Source organism: Neoarius graeffei, chromosome 14 (genome assembly GCF_027579695.1).
Source record: "Neoarius graeffei isolate fNeoGra1 chromosome 14, fNeoGra1.pri, whole genome shotgun sequence".
NCBI lineage: Eukaryota > Metazoa > Chordata > Actinopteri > Siluriformes > Ariidae > Neoarius > Neoarius graeffei.
In genome coordinates, this window is record NC_083582.1 from 5,501,331 (window position 1) to 5,518,741 (window position 17,411).

At 43.7% G+C, this 17,411-nt stretch overlaps 2 protein-coding genes across 10 annotated transcripts in view; one reads left to right on the forward strand and one right to left on the reverse strand.

The window, feature by feature from the left end:
• The window catches only part of zcchc4 (zinc finger, CCHC domain containing 4), a 28,454-nt gene extending 26,383 nt beyond the window's left edge, over positions 1 to 2,071 (reverse strand). The window contains exons 1-2 of the mRNA XM_060939184.1: positions 1,950 to 2,071; positions 17 to 135 (exon numbers count right to left, since the gene is read on the reverse strand). Coding sequence (XP_060795167.1) covers positions 17 to 135; positions 1,950 to 2,016 — 186 coding nt within the window. The 5' untranslated portion in view covers positions 2,017 to 2,071. The remainder of the gene's footprint in view (positions 1 to 16; positions 136 to 1,949) is intronic.
• A 5,287-nt stretch (positions 2,072 to 7,358) lies between these two features.
• Positions 7,359 to 17,411, forward strand: part of ablim2 (actin binding LIM protein family, member 2) — a 206,316-nt gene continuing 196,263 nt past the window's right edge. For 2 of the 9 annotated variants that reach the window (XR_009656411.1, XR_009656404.1), the window contains exon 1: positions 15,159 to 15,279. Coding sequence is in view for 1 of the 9 variants with exons in the window: in XM_060939188.1 (XP_060795171.1) it covers positions 15,195 to 15,279 (85 nt within the window). In the remaining 8 variants the exon portion in view is untranslated. Of the gene's footprint in view, positions 7,673 to 15,155; positions 15,280 to 17,411 lie in introns of those variants that run through there. The other 7 variants (XR_009656409.1, XR_009656410.1, XR_009656406.1 and 4 more) reach the window with 6 other exon arrangements.

The window sequence follows — 17,411 nt, forward strand, 5'->3', positions numbered from 1 at the left end:
ACTCGAGTTCCTTTACCTTTTCATTCTCCCACTGAAAGAAGCTGCAGTCTTTTCTGTCTCGACATGCAGAACAGGCATAAAATCTCCTTCCACTCTTCTCTCCTCTGCACATGACCTGAAATAACACTGTGGGTCCTGCAACACACGCACAGTTTGAAAAGGAAATAAAGCCAATAGCTAACGAGCCACGGTTCTCAGAGAGACTCTGAAGTCCATGCTTTTCCATGAGAATGTCAATTTAATGTTTTACTACTTTTTAATATTAATAATCAACTCTGATCACACATTATATTAATTATTAAAGCCTAGTGTGTATAATCCACTTCAGTTGAATGGGTTTTAAATGAAGCGAGTCTCATTTTATGTCTTCGAGAAAGGTTGGGGTTTTTTTTCCCCCCTGACCCAAAGTTCAATAACTTCGAAACAAGCAGTGTGTGTGTGTGTATTTAATATTATACGTACACAAAGAATTACTCAAGTAAGCAAGCATGTATGTATATACAGTACCAGTGAAAAGTCTGGACACCTTCTAATCCTAATCCAATATTTTTTCTTTATTTTTATGAATTGAAAGTCACTTCATGTCTTAAAAAGTAATGATGGATGTCGTTTCTCTTTACTTAGTTGAGCAGTTCTTCATAATGTGGATTACTACAGTTGTGGTGTTGAATAGGGCCATTTATTTATTTACTAATTCAAACGCATTACGAAGGCAAAAAACTCGTCCACTAATTACCTTTTGACGAGACACGCCGGCTAACTGAAAAGCATTCCAGGTGACTCCATCATGAAGTTGGTTAAGGCCCTGTCCACACGGCAATGGATTCAGGTGAATCTGATAAAATTGTTTATCGTTTTGGCCTGGCGTCCACACGGCACCGGCATTTTGGGTGCCCAAAAACTAAATCTTTTGAGAACGGGTTCCAGAGTGAAAAAATCTGGCAACGGAGCCGTTGCGAAGTCGTCTGGATGAGTAGAATGGATTTGTTTACGATGACGCCACAACCACATGTGCTTCACGCTGGGTAGAAGTGTCACAAACTCGATACGAGTTGTCAACAAATCCTAGAACTTGGTTCATGAAACGTGCTTACAAAATATTTTCACTGTGAATATTTATTGTGTAATGGTGCAAAGTGAGAGAGAGAGAATAGCCCTTAGGGCAGAGTCAATCCCGCCAGCAAAAATAGGGGGAAAAAAAGGAGCGATCTCACCTCTTCAGATGTTGGTTTAAGTCCGACAATACATTCCTCAAAAAGGGCGTAGAAGAACAAAGTAATCCATCAACGTGTAGCATTCAATTTATTCCGGACCATTAAAGAATTCTGGATGATATCAGAATGTTGGCGTACCGGCTTCCATCTACCCCCATTCATTCCTCTTTCTGTGATAATGCTGATAGTGTACAAAGAGTCATCAAGGGAGACGCTGAAGAATCTAAAATATCAAACATTTTGTTTTTCCCCCCAATAATTCCCTGTATGGTTCAGATATTATTTCAGAGTTTTGGTGTCTTCAGTTGTTTTCTACAATGTAGAGAACAGTCACAATACAGAAAAAAACATGGAGTCGAGCAGGGGTGTACAAACTTTTGACTGGTACTGTACACACACACTGTACAGTATAGGAGTATGTAAGGATACAACCTTTTAAGTAAATATGTACACATACTGACAAGCAAATACATCTGTAACTAAGTACTGTAAAAATATCAGCTCATTATTAAATACAAAAATCTGTAAGTCAGCTGATTGTAAGTCAGTGCAGCTGTAAACAAGTCATTTGTAAATAAATAACTAAATTACACTAAAACGTAAACAAGTACAGCAACATAAATGTCATTGATAAGGAAGTAAGCTGTTCATAGGAGAGCAAATATTAAATAAACTATTCACAAGCAAGTAAGAAAATAAACAGTCAAAAAATATGGCATGTCTATTCTCTCTGACCGTGTGGACAGTGCGGAGTGTTTCTCTCCTCTTCCCCCGGAATAATCACCTCCACTTCTCCCTCCATCTCTCCGGATTCCTCTCACTGTCCTCCTCACTCACAGCGCCGCCATCTTGCTTTGACTGTCGCCGAGATATGACGTCACTTGCCATCCGCCCACTACATACGCCGTTATATAAAATAATAATTATTCTTATTTACATTTTTATTTTTAACACTTTTTGGAGTGCGTGTGTAAAATAATCACAATAAAAACAGCAAAACTCCAATAAATAAAAATAATAAATATTAGTATATGTGTAAAATGTCTGTGTGCATTTGTGTTTTTGGAAAAATATCTCTTCCACAGGTGTCAGATTTTTAATGCACAAACAAACAAACAAACAAACAAACAAACGCTGTTTTCTTTACATTATTGTCTTTACATAATGATTATAAATATTTACAGACTTTCAGAACATGAGCTTTCTGTGTGATATTTGATGATGGATATGTGAGATGTGCAGCAGGAGAAAGAGCTGTGCTGCTTATCCACTGCGGGTCACGGGGGAGCTGCTGGAGCCAATCACAGGACTGAACAAGAGGCTGGTGGTGGTGATGATGATGATGATGATGATGATGATGAAAGTGATGATGATGGTGGTGATGAAAATGATGGTGGTGGTGATGATGATGATAAAGAAGAAGGTGATGATGATGATGATGATGATGATGATGATGAAAGTGATGATGGTGGTGATGAAAATGATGGTGGTGGTGATGATGATGATAAAGAAGAAGGTGATGATGATGATGATGATGATGATGATGAAAGTGATGATGGTGGTGATGAAAGTGATGATGATGATGATGATGATGATGATGATGATGATGATGATGATGATAAAGAAGAAGGTGATGATGATGATGATGATGATGATGATGATAAAGAAGAAGGTGATGATGATGATGATGATGATGAAAGTGATGATGGTGGTGATGAAAGTGATGATGATGATGATGATGATGATGATGAAGATGAAGAAGGTGATGATGATGGTGATGATGATGATGAAAGTGATGATGGTGGTGATGAAAGTGATGATGATGATGATGATGATGATGATGATAAAGAAGAAGGTGATGATGATGATGATGATGATGATGATGATGAAAGTGATGATGATGGTGGTGATGAAAATGATGATGATGATGATGATGATGATGATGATAAAGAAGAAGGTGATGATGATGATGATGATGATGATGATGATGATGAAAGTGATGATGGTGGTGATGAAAGTGATGATGATGATGATGATGATGATGATGATAAAGAAGAAGGTGATGATGATGGTGATGGTGGTGGTGATGATGGTGAAAGTGATAATGATGATGATGATGATGATGATGATGATAAAGAAGAAGGTGATAATGAGGATGATGATGAAAGTGATGATGGTGGTGGTGACGATGATGACGATGAAAGTGATGATGGTGATGATCATCACTTTCATCGTCATCATCATCACCATCACCACCACCATCATCATCACCACCATCACTTTCATCATCATCATCCTCATCCTCACCTTCTTCTTTATCATCATCACCATCATCACTTTCACCATCATGGTGGTGGTGGTGGTGGTGAAAGTGATGATGGTGCTGATGAGGATGAGGATGAAAGTGATGATGGTGCTGGTGGTGGTGGTGATGAAAATGATGATGGTGGTGGTGGTGAAAGTGATGATGATGATGATGATGATGATGATGATGATAAAGAAGAAGGTGATGATGATGATGATGGTGGTGGTGGTGGTGGTGGTGGTGGTGGTGAAAGTGATGATGGTGCTGATGAGGATGAGGATGAAAATGATGATGGTGCTGGTGGTGGTGGTGAAAGTGATGATGGTGCTGATGAGGATGAGGATGAAAATGATGATGGTGCTGGTGGTGGTGGTGAAAGTGATGATGGTGCTGATGAGGATGAGGATGAAAATGATGATGGTGCTGGTGGTGGTGGTGATGAAAATGATGATGGTGGTGGTGGTGAAAGTGATGATGATGATGATGATAAAGAAGAAGGTGATGATGATGATGATGATGATGGTGGTGGTGGTGGTGGTGGTGAAAGTGATGATGATGAAGTTGATGAGGATGATGATGAAAGTGATGATGATGGTGGTGATGAAGATGGTGGTGATGAAAGTGATGATGATGATGATCATGATGATGAAGGTGATGATGAGGAAAGTGATGATGATGGTGGTGATGATGATGGTGGTGGTGGTGGAGGTGGTGAAAATGATGGTGGTGGTGATGAAAGTGATGATGATGATGATGATGATGATGGTGATGAAAGTGATGATGATGATGGTGGTGATGAAGATGGTGGTGATGAAAGTGATGATGATCAAGATGATGAAGGTGATGATGAGGAAAGTGGTGATGATGATGATGATGATGGTGGTGGTGGAGGTGGTGGTGAAAATGGTGGTGGTGATGAAAGTGATGATGATGATGATGATGATAAAGAAGAAGGTGATGATGAGGATGAGGATGAAAGTGATGATGGTGGTGGTGTGGTGGTGATGATGAAAGTGATGTTGATGATGAAGAAGGTGATGATGAGGATGATGATGGTGGTGGTGGTGGTGATGACGATGAAAGTGATGATGATGGTGGTGTGGTGGTGATGATGAAAGTGATATTGATGATAAAGAAGAAGGTGATGATGAGGATGAGGATGAAAGTGATGATGGTGGTGGTGTGGTGGTGATGATGAAAGTGATGTTGATGATGAAGAAGGTGATGATGAGGATGATGATGGTGGTGGTGGTGGTGGTGATGACGATGAAAGTGATGATGATGGTGGTGATGATGGTGGTGGTGGTGGTGAAAGTGATGATGGTGCTGATGATGATGAGGATGAAAGTGATGATGGTGGTGGTGGTGAAGAAAATGATGATGGTGGTGGTTGTGAAAGTGATGATGATGATGATGATGATGATGATGATAAAGAAGAGGGTGATGATGGTGGTGGTGGTGGTGGTGGTGGTGAAAGTGATGATGATGATAAAGAAGTTGATGAGGATGATGATGAAAGTGATGATGATGGTGGTGATGAAGATGGTGGTGATGATGATGGTGGTGATGAAGATGGTGGTGGTGATGAAAGTGATGATGGTGGTGGTGGTGGTGAAAATGATGATGGTGGTGGTGGTGGTGGAGAAAGTGATGATGATGATGATGATAAAGAAGAAGGTGATGATGATGGTGGTGGTGAAAGTGATCTCATCTCATTATCTGTAGCCGCTTTATCCTGTTCTACAGGGTCGCAGGCAAGCTGGAGCCTATCCCAGCTGACTACGGGCGAAAGGCGGGGTTCACCCTGGACAAGTCGCCAGGTCATCACAGGGCTGACACATAGACACAGACAACCATTCACACTCACATTCACACCTACGCTCAATTTAGAGTCACCAGTTAACCTAACCTGCATGTCTTTGGACTGTGGGGGAAACCGGAGCACCCGGAGGAAACCCACACGGACACGGGGAGAACATGCAAACTCCACACAGAAAGGCCCTCACCGGCCCCGGGGCTCGAACCCAGGACCTTCTTGCTGTGAGGCGACAGCGCTAACCACTACACCACCGTGCCGCCCGTGGTGAAAGTGATGATGATGATAAAGAAGAAGGTGATGATGAGGATGAGGATGAAAGTGATGATGATGGTGGTGATGAAGATGGTGGTGGTGATGATGATGGTGGTGATGATGATAGTGGTGGTGGTGGTGGTGAAAATGATGATGATGGTGGTGATGAAGATGGTGGTCATGAAAGTGATGATGATGATCATGATGATGAAGGTGATGAGGAGGAAAGTGATGATGATGGTGGTGGTGGTGAAAATGATGGTGGTGGTGGTGGTGGTGGTGGTGAAAGTGATGATGATGATGATAAAAAAGAAGGTGATGATGAGGATGAGGATGAAAGTGATGATGGTGGTGGTGGTGGTGATGAAAATGATGATGATGATGGTGGTGGTGGTGATGAAAGTGATGATGATGATGATGATGATGATAAAGAAGAAGGTGATGATGATGATGATGATGATGATGATGAAAGTGATGATGATGGTGGTGGTGGTGGTGGTGGTGAAAATGATGATGATGATGGTGGTGATGAAATTGATGATGATGATGATGATGATGATGATGACGAAGATGATGATGATGATGATAAAGAAGAATTCGATGATGAGAATGATGATGAAAGTGATGATGGTGGTGATGGTGATGGTTTTGGTGGTGGTGGTGATGATGATGAAAGTGATGATGATGGTGGTGATGATGATGGTTGTAGTGATGGAAATGATGGTGGTGGTGGTGAAAGTGATGATGGTGCTGATGATGATGAGGATGAAAGTGATGATGGTGGTGGTGATGATGATGATGGTGGTGGTGGTGATGAAACTGATGATGGTGGTGGTGGTGATGAAAGTGATGATGATGATGATAAAGAAGAAGGTGATGATGAGGGTGATGATGATGTTGGTGGTGATGATGATGATGATGATGATGATGGTGGTGGTGAAAATGATGATGATGGTGGTGATGAAATTGATGAAGATGATGATGATAAAGAAGAATTTGATGATGAGGATGATGATGAAAGTGATGATGGTGGTGATGGTGATGATGATGGTGGTGGTGGTGATGACGATGAAAGTGATGATGGTGGTGATGATGATGGTGGTGGTGATGAAAATGATGGTGGTGGTTTTGGTGAAAGTGATAATGGTGCTGATGATGATGAGGATGAAAGTGATGATGAAAATGATGGTGGTGGTGATGAAAGTGAGGATGATGATGATGATGATAAAGAAGAAGGTGATGATGAGGATGAAAGTGATGATGATGATGATAAAGAAGAAGTTGATGATGAGGATGAGAGTGATGATGATGGTGGTGGTGAAATAAGGATGATGAGGATGATGATGAAGGTGATACAGGTGAGGGTGTTGTTGCGGCACATTCCATCAGGGACATGAACTACCTGAACCCTTCATACTCTCCTTCCTCACCAGTTCCACCCCTCATGCTGTTGACACTTTTACCTCTTGGGGGCGACAAATCATCAGGTAACCTCACTGAGCTCAGCGGGGAAACTCAGAGCTGCTTACCTGAAAACCACTCAGTCTCCCTCACTGACCGGATTTCCGGCACCCATCCCCCCGTTCCTGCTATTTCATCTCCCGGAAGTTGGGGTGTCTCTAATAATCAGGCCGCTGAAAGTGTCCCACGTGTCCTCCATATATTTCCACTGAACTCAGCTTCCCATGAGGCTTTGCGCGGTCAGGAGCTGGGAGTGCTGCTGATGCAGAAGCGCAGCGCGGCGCTGTCACACGCCCATGCGGAGCGCAGCAGCACACACACACACACACACACTCCTCACACTCTCAGACACCTCACACCCACTCTCACCGCATCCGTCTCTTACGCAGGACCTGAGCTGCTCCAGAGCGCACTGGGATTCCTCTGATCCGTGCGCATCTTTGGCTTTGGATTGACCGTGTGTGTGTGTGTGTGTGTGTGTCTGAGAGAGAGAGAGAGAGAGTGTGTGTGTGTGTGTGTGTGAGAGAGAGAGAGAGAGAGAGAGAGAGAGAGTGAGTGATGCTGTCTCTGATCAGCTCGGCTGCAGCAGTGTAACCGGAGACGGATCCGCGATGAGCACCGGTGAGTGTTACAGAGCTGGATCTGATCACTGACATCTTCTCTCTATGTGTGTGTGTGTGTGTGTGTGTGTGAGAGAAAGAGCTGTCATCTCTGCCCTGCCTGACAGGCCAGTTACGCAGATTCGCGTTTATGCCGCTGCGCTGCTTGTTTTCCTTTTGTCGTGTGTGTGTGTTTTGCAGGTTGAACAATGCATCATGAGTCTCTCATTTCCCCTCTGTGGATGTTGGAGTAGAGCAGGGCGATATGATCCGAATGATACTGATATCACGATAAACCGATAAATTATTAATGATGCACTTTTCTGAGAGAGCAGTCTGGAGCAGTCTGAGTGTATCATCATCATCATCATCATCTTCTTCTTCTGTAACAAGCCGATGACATTCGCAGGCAGTAATCTTGAAATAATTTAAAATCTTTGCAGATGTAGATATTGCAATGTTCCGAGAACGTGTCGCGGAATCATGGAACTACATTTTCACCTGCTCTTATTCTTAGATTTCTGTTAGAATTTACACGAATTTTATGTCACATCTTCAAACTAGCATCATGAAAATAGAATTTGAGGCATTTTTGTTTTTGCTTGTAATAAAATGTGAGAAAAAAAATTGTCTGGCGTTCAGAGTCGTCTCACAGCTCTCGGGTCGCCGGTTCGATCCTGAGCTCAGGCTGTGTGTGTGGCTTCCTCAGGGTTTGCTGGTTTCCTCCAAGTGCCCAAGGTTGTGTTAAATTGCCCCTCAGTGTAAATGTGTGTGTGCGCATGGTGCCCCATGATGGCATCTTGACTCCACCCTGCCCAGGATAAAGCACATCCTGAAGATGAGTGAATAAATAAGTATAAAATACCACATTTGAAATCCAAATTTTTATGATTTGTTTGCAAAGTATAACTTCATGATCCAGGAATCCAGGACTGTTTTTAACTTTATCGCTAATTACAAAGCAATGGCTTAACAAGCAGACTGAAAGGAATGTAACTGAGCTCAGATACAAATCAACAAAAAAACATGAGCAGGTTGGAGAGGTGTTGCTCCTCACAGCTCCAGGGTTCCTGGTTCAATCCTGAGCACGGTTTACTCTCTGTGTGAAAGTTCACCTGATCTTCCCGTATCCGTGTCTTCCACGTTCACCAGTTTCCTTCTGTATTCCGTATTGGATTGACATCGTGGATTGTTTTCCCTGCTTTCGTCTTTCATGCGACAGACACGTAGCAGCTGTACAGAGAGTCAAGGCGAACACATGATTCCTCTGAGACATGCTCACGCGCTGAGGAAAAGTGCTATCCGCCGTCTTCCACACACATAATTAACGGCTGTTTTCAGATCAGTGGTGGATTTGAAGTCCTGGTTAAGCCTGTTTAAAAATAAAAATGGTGGGCGTGGCTTTGTGTCTTTCTATTACTATAGAAATGAAGCCAAAATTTCTTCGCCATTGAGTCTGCACAGTAGAGACTAGAGTCAAAGGCAGGTACCTGCTCATTGGTAGGCTCCGCCCCTTCTCCCAATGTCAGGGTCCAGCACGTCACCAAGGCTGTCAGTCATTTCATTCCCAAGTGCATCCACGCCTTCTTATGTATGATACGGAATAGAATAATAAAAGTCTCGTCTCGTCTCGTCTTCTTCCGCTTATCCAGGACCGGGTCGCGGAGGCAGCAGTCTAAGCATGGAAGCCCAAACTTCCCTTTCCCCAGACACCTCGGCCAGCTCCTCGGGAAGAACACCGAGGCGTTCCCAGGCCAGCCGAGAGACATAGTCCCTCCAGCGTGTCCTGGGTCTTCCCCGGGGCCTCCTCCCGGGGGGACATGCCTGGAACACCTCCCCAGGGAGGCGTCCAGGAGGCATCCGAAAAAGATGCCCGAGCCACCTCAGCTGGTTCCTCTCGATGTGGAGGAGCAGCGGCTCTACTCTGAGCTCCTCCCGAGTGACTGTGCTTCTCACCCTATCTCTAAGGGAGCGCCCAGCCACCCTGCGAAGGAAACTCATTTCAGCCGCTTGTATCCGCGATCTTGTTCTTTCTGTCATTACCCAAAGCTCATGACCATAGGTGAGAGTCGGAACGTAGCCGATACCCGTCGGCTGCCTCAGGAGTCCCGGAGGTCAACATGGCCCGATAGGACTCCTTCTTCAGCTTGACGGCATCCCTTACTTCCGGTGTCCACCACCGGGTTCGGGGATTGCCGCCACGACAGGCACCGGAGACCTTGCGGCCACAGCTCCGAACAGCTGCATCCACAATGGAGGTAGAGAACATGGTCCACTCAGACTCAATGTCCCCCGCCTCCCTCGGAAGCTGGGAAAAGCTCTCCCGGAGGTGGGAGTTAAAGACCTCCCCAACAGAGTGCTCGGCCAGACGTTCCCAGCAGACCCTCACCATACGTTTGGGCCTGCCAGGTCTGTCCAGCTTCCTCCTCCGCCAGCGGATCCAACTCACCACCAGGTGGTGATCAGTTGACAACTCAGCCCCTCTCTTCACCCGAGTGTCCAAGACATAGGGTCGGAGATCAGATGACACGACTACAAAGTCGATCATCGACCTCCGACCTAAGGTGTCCTGGTGCCACGTGCACTTATGGACACCCCTATGCTCGAACATGGTGTTCGTTATGGACAAACTGTGACTAGCACAGAAGTCCAATAACAAAACACCACTCGGGTTCAGATCGGGGAGGCCGTTCCTCCCAACCACGCCCCTCCAGGTGTCACTGTCATCGCCCACGTGAGCATTGAAGTCCCCCAGTAGCACAATGGAGTCCCCAGTCTGAGCACCGAATATGTTGGTGTTGGAATAATAAAAGTGACGTGGAAAAATGGGCAGCTTTGTGAATGAAAGACATGGAGGTGGGCGTGGCTAAAATAATACTGCAGCCAGCAGAGGCGCTAGACCTGTGGGTTCTTCACTTGCTCAAGGCGTTGCACTGTGCGACTTAGCAACAGGTAGCGAGTCTGTGTCAGTGTTTTTACCAGCAGTACTAAATAGCGCTGGTTTTGGGGGGGGGGGTGTGTGTGTGTGTTTGTTTTTTGTTTGTTTTTTTGGGAATGGATTTATTGATCAGTGAAATGTTTGATTCCCTCTTTAACTACCTGAGACCTGATTCAGCAATCAGGCCCCTGTGTGCATCAGTGCTGAAACCATCCTGACTTATGAAACACTCACCTGTGTGACCTCATGATGTTTGCTCGAATCCCACATGTGTCTCGTTCAAAAAACACTCTTTTCCCTCAAAACAAATCTCCCTCTTCTTCCAGGCAGATCGGAGCACCATTTCTTTTGTTTTATATTCCTGGAAGTAGATCATCATAGACCGTGGTCTGGATCCGAGGGATCGGTGACAGCGTTGTATCCCAAGTTGGGCCTCGGAGAGAGACGGCTCTGATTTAATAAACTTCTTAACAAAGTCCTGTATGTTGTCACCTTCAGACCCCTCGGGAATTCCGTGGATACGTACAACCCCAATTCCAAAAAAGTTGGGACAAAGTATAAATTGTAAATAAAAATGGAATGCAATAATTTACAAATCTCAAAAACTGATATTGTATTCACAATAGAACATAGACAACATATCAAATGTTGAAAGTGAGACATTTTGAAATTTCATGCCAAATATTGGCTCATTTGAAATTTCATGACAGCAACACATGTCAAAAAAGTTGGGACAGGGGCAATAAGAGGCTGGAAAAGTTAAAGGTACAAAAAAGGAACAGCTGGAGGACCAAATTGCAACTCATTAGGTCAATTGGCAATAGGTCATTAACATGACTGGGTATAAAAAGAGCATCTTGGAGTGGCAGCGGCTCTCAGAAGTAAAGATGGGAAGAGGATCACCAATCCCCCTAATTCTGCGCCGACAAATAGTGGAGCAATATCAGAAAGGAGTTCGACAGTGTAAAATTGCAAAGAGTTTGAACATATCATCATCTACAGTGCATAATATCATCAAAAGATTCAGAGAATCTGGAAGAATCTCTGTGCGTAAGGGTCAAGGCCGGAAAACCATACTGGGTGCCCGTGATCTTCGGGCCCTTAGACGGCACTGCATCACATACAGGCATGCTTCTGTATTGGAAATCACAAAATGGGCTCAGGAATATTTCCAGAGAACATTATCTGTGAACACAATTCACCGTGCCATCCGCCGTTGCCAGCTAAAACTCTATAGTTCAAAGAAGAAGCCGTATCTAAACACGATCCAGAAGCGCAGACGTCTTCTCTGGGCCAAGGCTCATTTAAAATGGACTGTGGCAAAGTGGAAAACTCTTCTGTGGTCAGACGAATCAAAATGTGAAGTTCTTTATGGAAATCAGGGACGCCGTGTCATTCGGACTAAAGAGGAGAAGGACGACCCGAGTTGTTATCAGCGCTCAGTTCAGAAGCCTGCATCTCTGATGGTATGGGGTTGCATTAGGGCATGTGGCATGGGCAGCTTACACATCTGGAAAGACACCATCAATGCTGAAAGGTATATCCAGGTTCTAGAGCAACATATGCTCCCATCCAGACGACGTCTCTTTCAGGGAAGACCTTGCATTTTCCAACATGACAATGCCAAACCACATACTGCATCAATTACAGCATCATGGCTGCGTAGAAGAAGGGTCCGGGTACTGAACTGGCCAGCCTGCAGTCCAGATCTTTCACCCATAGAAAACATTTGGCGCATCATAAAATGGAAGATATGACAAAAAAGACCCAGGACAGTTGAGCAACTAGAATCCTACATTAGACAAGAATGGGTTAACATTCCTATCCCTAAACTTGAGCAACTTGTCTCCTCAGTCCCCAGACGTTTACAGACTGTTGTAAAGAGAAAAGGGGATGTCTCACAGTGGGAAACATGGCCTTGTCCCAACTTTTTTGAGATGTGTTGTTGTCATGAAATTTAAAATCACCTCATTTTTCTCTTTAAATGATACATTTTCTCAGTTTAAACATTTGATATGTCATCTATGTTCTATTCTGAATAAAATATGGGATTTTGAAACCTCCACATCATTGCATTCTGTTTTTATTTACAATTTGTACTTTGTCCCAACTTTTTTGGAATCGGGGTTGTATATTGTTCCTGCGGGATTGAGTCTCCAGGTCCGTGAGCTGGGTTTGGAGGCTTTGCTGGATTTCCAGGGTGTGGGAGAGCATCTCGCTAATCTCAGCACTCTGTTCTTCCATATCCGCCACTCGTTGCTCCGTCTCTCCCACTCTTTCTGTTATTTCTTGTAGGTCTGTACTGATAGAACTACTGTAAGCTTCTGGTTAATTTCTTCTCTGAAATCCGTCAGCTCTTTCTTCAGTACTCCTATAGTTTCGAAGTATTCCTTCTTCATGTCGGAGCGGACCGCTTATATCTCGGTTATAATGCTAGCTTGAATAGCGTCCATATCCTCATATTTAGCTTTGTTGGTAGTGACATCGAGGCTGTCTTCGTTTTCTGACAATGAATTGTCGTTGACAGTTTGGTCCTGTTGCAATTTTCCTTTTGTCTTTCTTTTACCCGCTTCCATCCTCAAACAAGTTATTTTTAACTTACAACGTTGATATCTCAGAAGGGAGGAGTAAGGCCATGCAGGAGCTCGTGACTTATACTGTTGCTCGTTTCAGCGCCATACCGGAAGCCGAATCCCACGTGTGTTTCAACATCATTGACGTCAGAAGATTTCAACCTAAACATTAAAATCCATCTTCAGCTTCTCTTCACGCAGCATCTTTTTTTTTTCTTTTTAATTAAACAGCCGACAAGATTCAGTTTAAATCCTAAACGGGTTTCTGTTCACTCCACACGCTCGCTGCGCAGAGGGTCGCTCTGTCAGCACTGCACTACATGACTGACAGGACTAAAATGATGTGACCATAAATTCTTAAATCATGTCATAGAGGACAAGCTGCTTTTGGTGAAATTTGCTCTCACCCTTTCACAGGAACGTCACGTTTAATTTTACACACATGGTATTTAGGCACTTCACATTTAGTACACTTTAAAACATGGACTTATCACACGTCGTGCCCCTGTTTTTATTTATCCACGTTTCTTTCTCTCATGATTCACTTCTTTTTATGGTTTTTCACAATTTATTTATTTTCATGTCATTTTTAAACACAATTAAATTGCTTACATTTAGTTAAAAAAAAGAATTACAATTCATTTTCTTATGTGATTTCTTTCAGGTGATTTTTAAACACGGTTCAGTTTCTGCTGATTCATTTCATTTGACTCGAGTCATTCACTTTCACGCGCAATTTTTTTTCCTCCACTGATTCATTTCCACGTTTTTATTTTTATATGTTTACCTTTATTTAAAATTTCCATATGATTCGTTTTCATATGATTCCATTTTACTTTCTTTATATTTATACAGTGGCGGCACAGTGGTGTAGTGGTTAGCGCTGTCGCCTCACAGCAAGAAGATCCTGGGTTCGAGCCCCGGGGCTGGTGAGGGCCTTTCTGTGTGGAGTTTGCATGTTGTCTGTGTGGGTTTCCTCCGGGTGCTCCGGTTTCCCCCACAGTCCAAAGACATGCAGGTTAGGTTAACTGGTGACTCTAAATTGACCGTAGGTGTGAATGTGAATGGTTGTCTGTGTCTATGTGTCAGCCCTGTGATGACCTGGCGACTTGTCCAGGGTGTACCCCGCCTTTCGCCCGTAGTCAGCTGGGATAGGATCCAGCTCGCCTGCGACCCTGTAGAACAGGATAAAGCGGCTAGAGATAATGAGATGAGATATTTATACACTTACCTTTATTTAAAAATTTCACGTGATTCATTTTCACATGATTCCTTGTCCACATGTAATTTTTGATCATATTCATTATTTTCACATGAATTTACATTCACGTGATTTCACATGAATTGTCTCTTGATTTTTATTTTTAAATGTACCTTCCTGTAACATTTCATTTTTTTCATGCGATTTAATATTTTTACACGATTCATTTATTTCCTTTGTGATGTCGCATAGATTTACATCGGTTCACGTAGGCAATTTGAACGGTGTACATGTTTTTATATAATCTTGTGTAGTCTCAGTTTACCCGCAGAATCATGTGGTGTGTGTGATTTTTTAAAGACAGAGGCCTAGTGTGAGTATAACCTCAATACAAGGCTCCATAGCTGGTGTTAAGAAATAGGGGAATAGCTGACGGCAAGATAATGTCACTTTATGATAAACCAGCACATGAGAGCTCGAGAGAGCTCGAGAGAGAGAGCTCCAGTAATTAGCTCTGAAATGTAGCATTAGCCTGTGGCATTTCTCTTGTCTTGACTTTTATTTGAGTTTGTGATTAGCAGAAAGAATTCAAAAACAACTTCCAGTTGAACCGCTACAGGGCTCATAGACATGTAGCAGCAACACAGGGATAAACCACGATGACATGATCTCCTCAGCTATATACTGTAACTCATTTATCTACTTAATAAAGTGGGAAAAAAGAGCCATAAAGACATGAACTTACATGAGCTACTCAGTGATAATCCACTTTACTGATGCACAGTTAATGCCATGACGGAGCATTCTGTACAGATGGCAGTACGGGGCTGAGATGGACAGATCTACATCTCCAGTGATGGCTGGAGGAGCAATTCAGTCTAATATCTATCAGCAGCTGGACAATGAAATGATTAGAGGTGAGCTATACATTAAACTGCCCTTTAACTCCAAATACCAAACGTGTTCAACAGAAAAGTTTAGTTCAAACTAAAAAAATAAAAAAAACATTCAACCTACAGTTCTGTCATCTGTCTTTTTGTGTGATTTGTGCTTTGGCTGAACAGTGTGTGGTTAGACTGTCTACTTTTACTTTCTTTTCCAAAGGCATTAAAAAAAGATGATAAAGTAAATGATCCAACTCATTTATGTACCTCTATAGTAGATAACATGTACTGAAATACTCTCTAGGTAACCCTGTGGTAGATAAAATGTAAAGAAGTGCTCTCTAGGGTACCCCTATGGTAGATAAAATGTACTGAAGTGCCCTCTAGGGTACCTCATGGTAGATAAAATGTACTGAAGTGCCTTCTAGGGTACCCCTATGGTAGGTAAAATGTTATGAAGTGCCCTCTATGTACCTCTTTGGTAGCTAAAACGTACTGAAGTGCCTTCTGGGGTACCCCTACGGTAGATAAAATGTACTGACATGCTCTCTAGGGTAACCCTGCGGTAGATAAAATGCACTGGAGTGCTCTCTAGGTAACCCTGTGGTAGGTAAAATGTAAAGAAGTGCTCTCTAGGGTATCCCTGTGGTAGATAAAATGTACTAAAGTGCCCTCTAGGTAACCCTGTGGTAGATAAAATGTAAAGAAGTGCTCTCTAGGGTACCCCTATGGTAGATAAAGGCCGAATCCCACCCCTTGGACCAACCCCTTGGCCCTTCCCCTCCATTTTGCGCGTTCACGTGAAGGGGTAGGGGTATCCCAATCCCAGTTAACGCGGAGGGGTAGGGGAAGGGGTAGGGCTTCTGTACCCCTCCAAACGGAGATTTTCCTGGAGCAGACTCCGAACGAAGGGGTTTGAGTGATTTCCCACAATGCCATGCGGATTTCAGCGAGATTTCATGCGGATTTCAGAAAGATGGCGGTTCCCGCGGCGAAAGATTGTCATAAATGTATTTTCTCCATTATTTACGTGTTTTAAGTTGTTATCCAGAGGAAACACGCCGCTTGATTCGCTTTCGAGCTGAGAATGAGCAGCGATTTCTGAAATCCAAGCTGCTGCTAAAAAGCTTTGGGAGTGAGTATTGTTTTCGGTTGCTTGACTGCGTACGTTTCGTTCTGTTATTCTCGCTTTTATTGTTTACATGAGTGTTCTGACACCTCATTCTGTCGGATGTGGTGCACGAAGCGCCAAAGATATCCCATTCAGTGGTGTTAGTTAACAAATCACACCCTGCCAGCAGAGATTTCTGGTTCTGCCTCTGGCTCTGACTGTAGCGGCTGGTCGCAGCCAATGACTCATTTGGTCGCGTTTTGCTAACGTAAACGCTGACGGAGGTACGCGATGACGTATGCGATCGTTGAAGGGCTATCCCAATACGTAGGGGTTGAATTTCAAGCCCTATCCCTTGTAGCTCAGTTTCAAGGGGAAGGGCTAAGGGGAAGGGGGAGGGGAAGGGGGAGGGGTAGGGGTAGAAATTAGAATTGGGATTGGGCCAAAATGTACTGAAGTGCCCTCTAGGGTACCCCATGGTAGATAAAATGTACTGAAGTGCCCTCTAGGGTACCCCTATGGTAGGTAAAATGTTATGAAGTGCCCTCTATGTACCTCTTTGGTAGCTAAAACGTACTGAAGTGCCCTCTAGGGTAACCCTGTGGTCGATTAAAATGTACTGAAGTGCCTTCTGGGGTACCCCTACGGTAGATAAAATGTACTGACATGCTCTCTAGGGTAACCCTGCAGTAGATAAAATGCACTGGAGTGCCCTCTATGTACCCCTATGGTAGATAAAATGTACTGAAGTGCCTTCTGGTGTACCCCATGGTAGATAAAATGTACTGGAGTGCCCTCTATGTACCCCTTTGGTAGCTAAAATGTACTGAAGTGCCCCCTATGGTAACCCTGTGGTTGATTAAAATGTACTGAAGTGCCTTCTGGGGTGCCCCTATGGTAGATAAAATGTACTGATATGCTCTCTAGGGTAATTCTGTGGTAGATAAAATGTACTGAAGTGCCCTCTAGGGTACCCTTTGGTAGCTAAAATGTGCTGAAATGCTCTCTAGGCTAACTATGTGGTAGATAAAATGTATTGAAGTGCCCTCTAGGG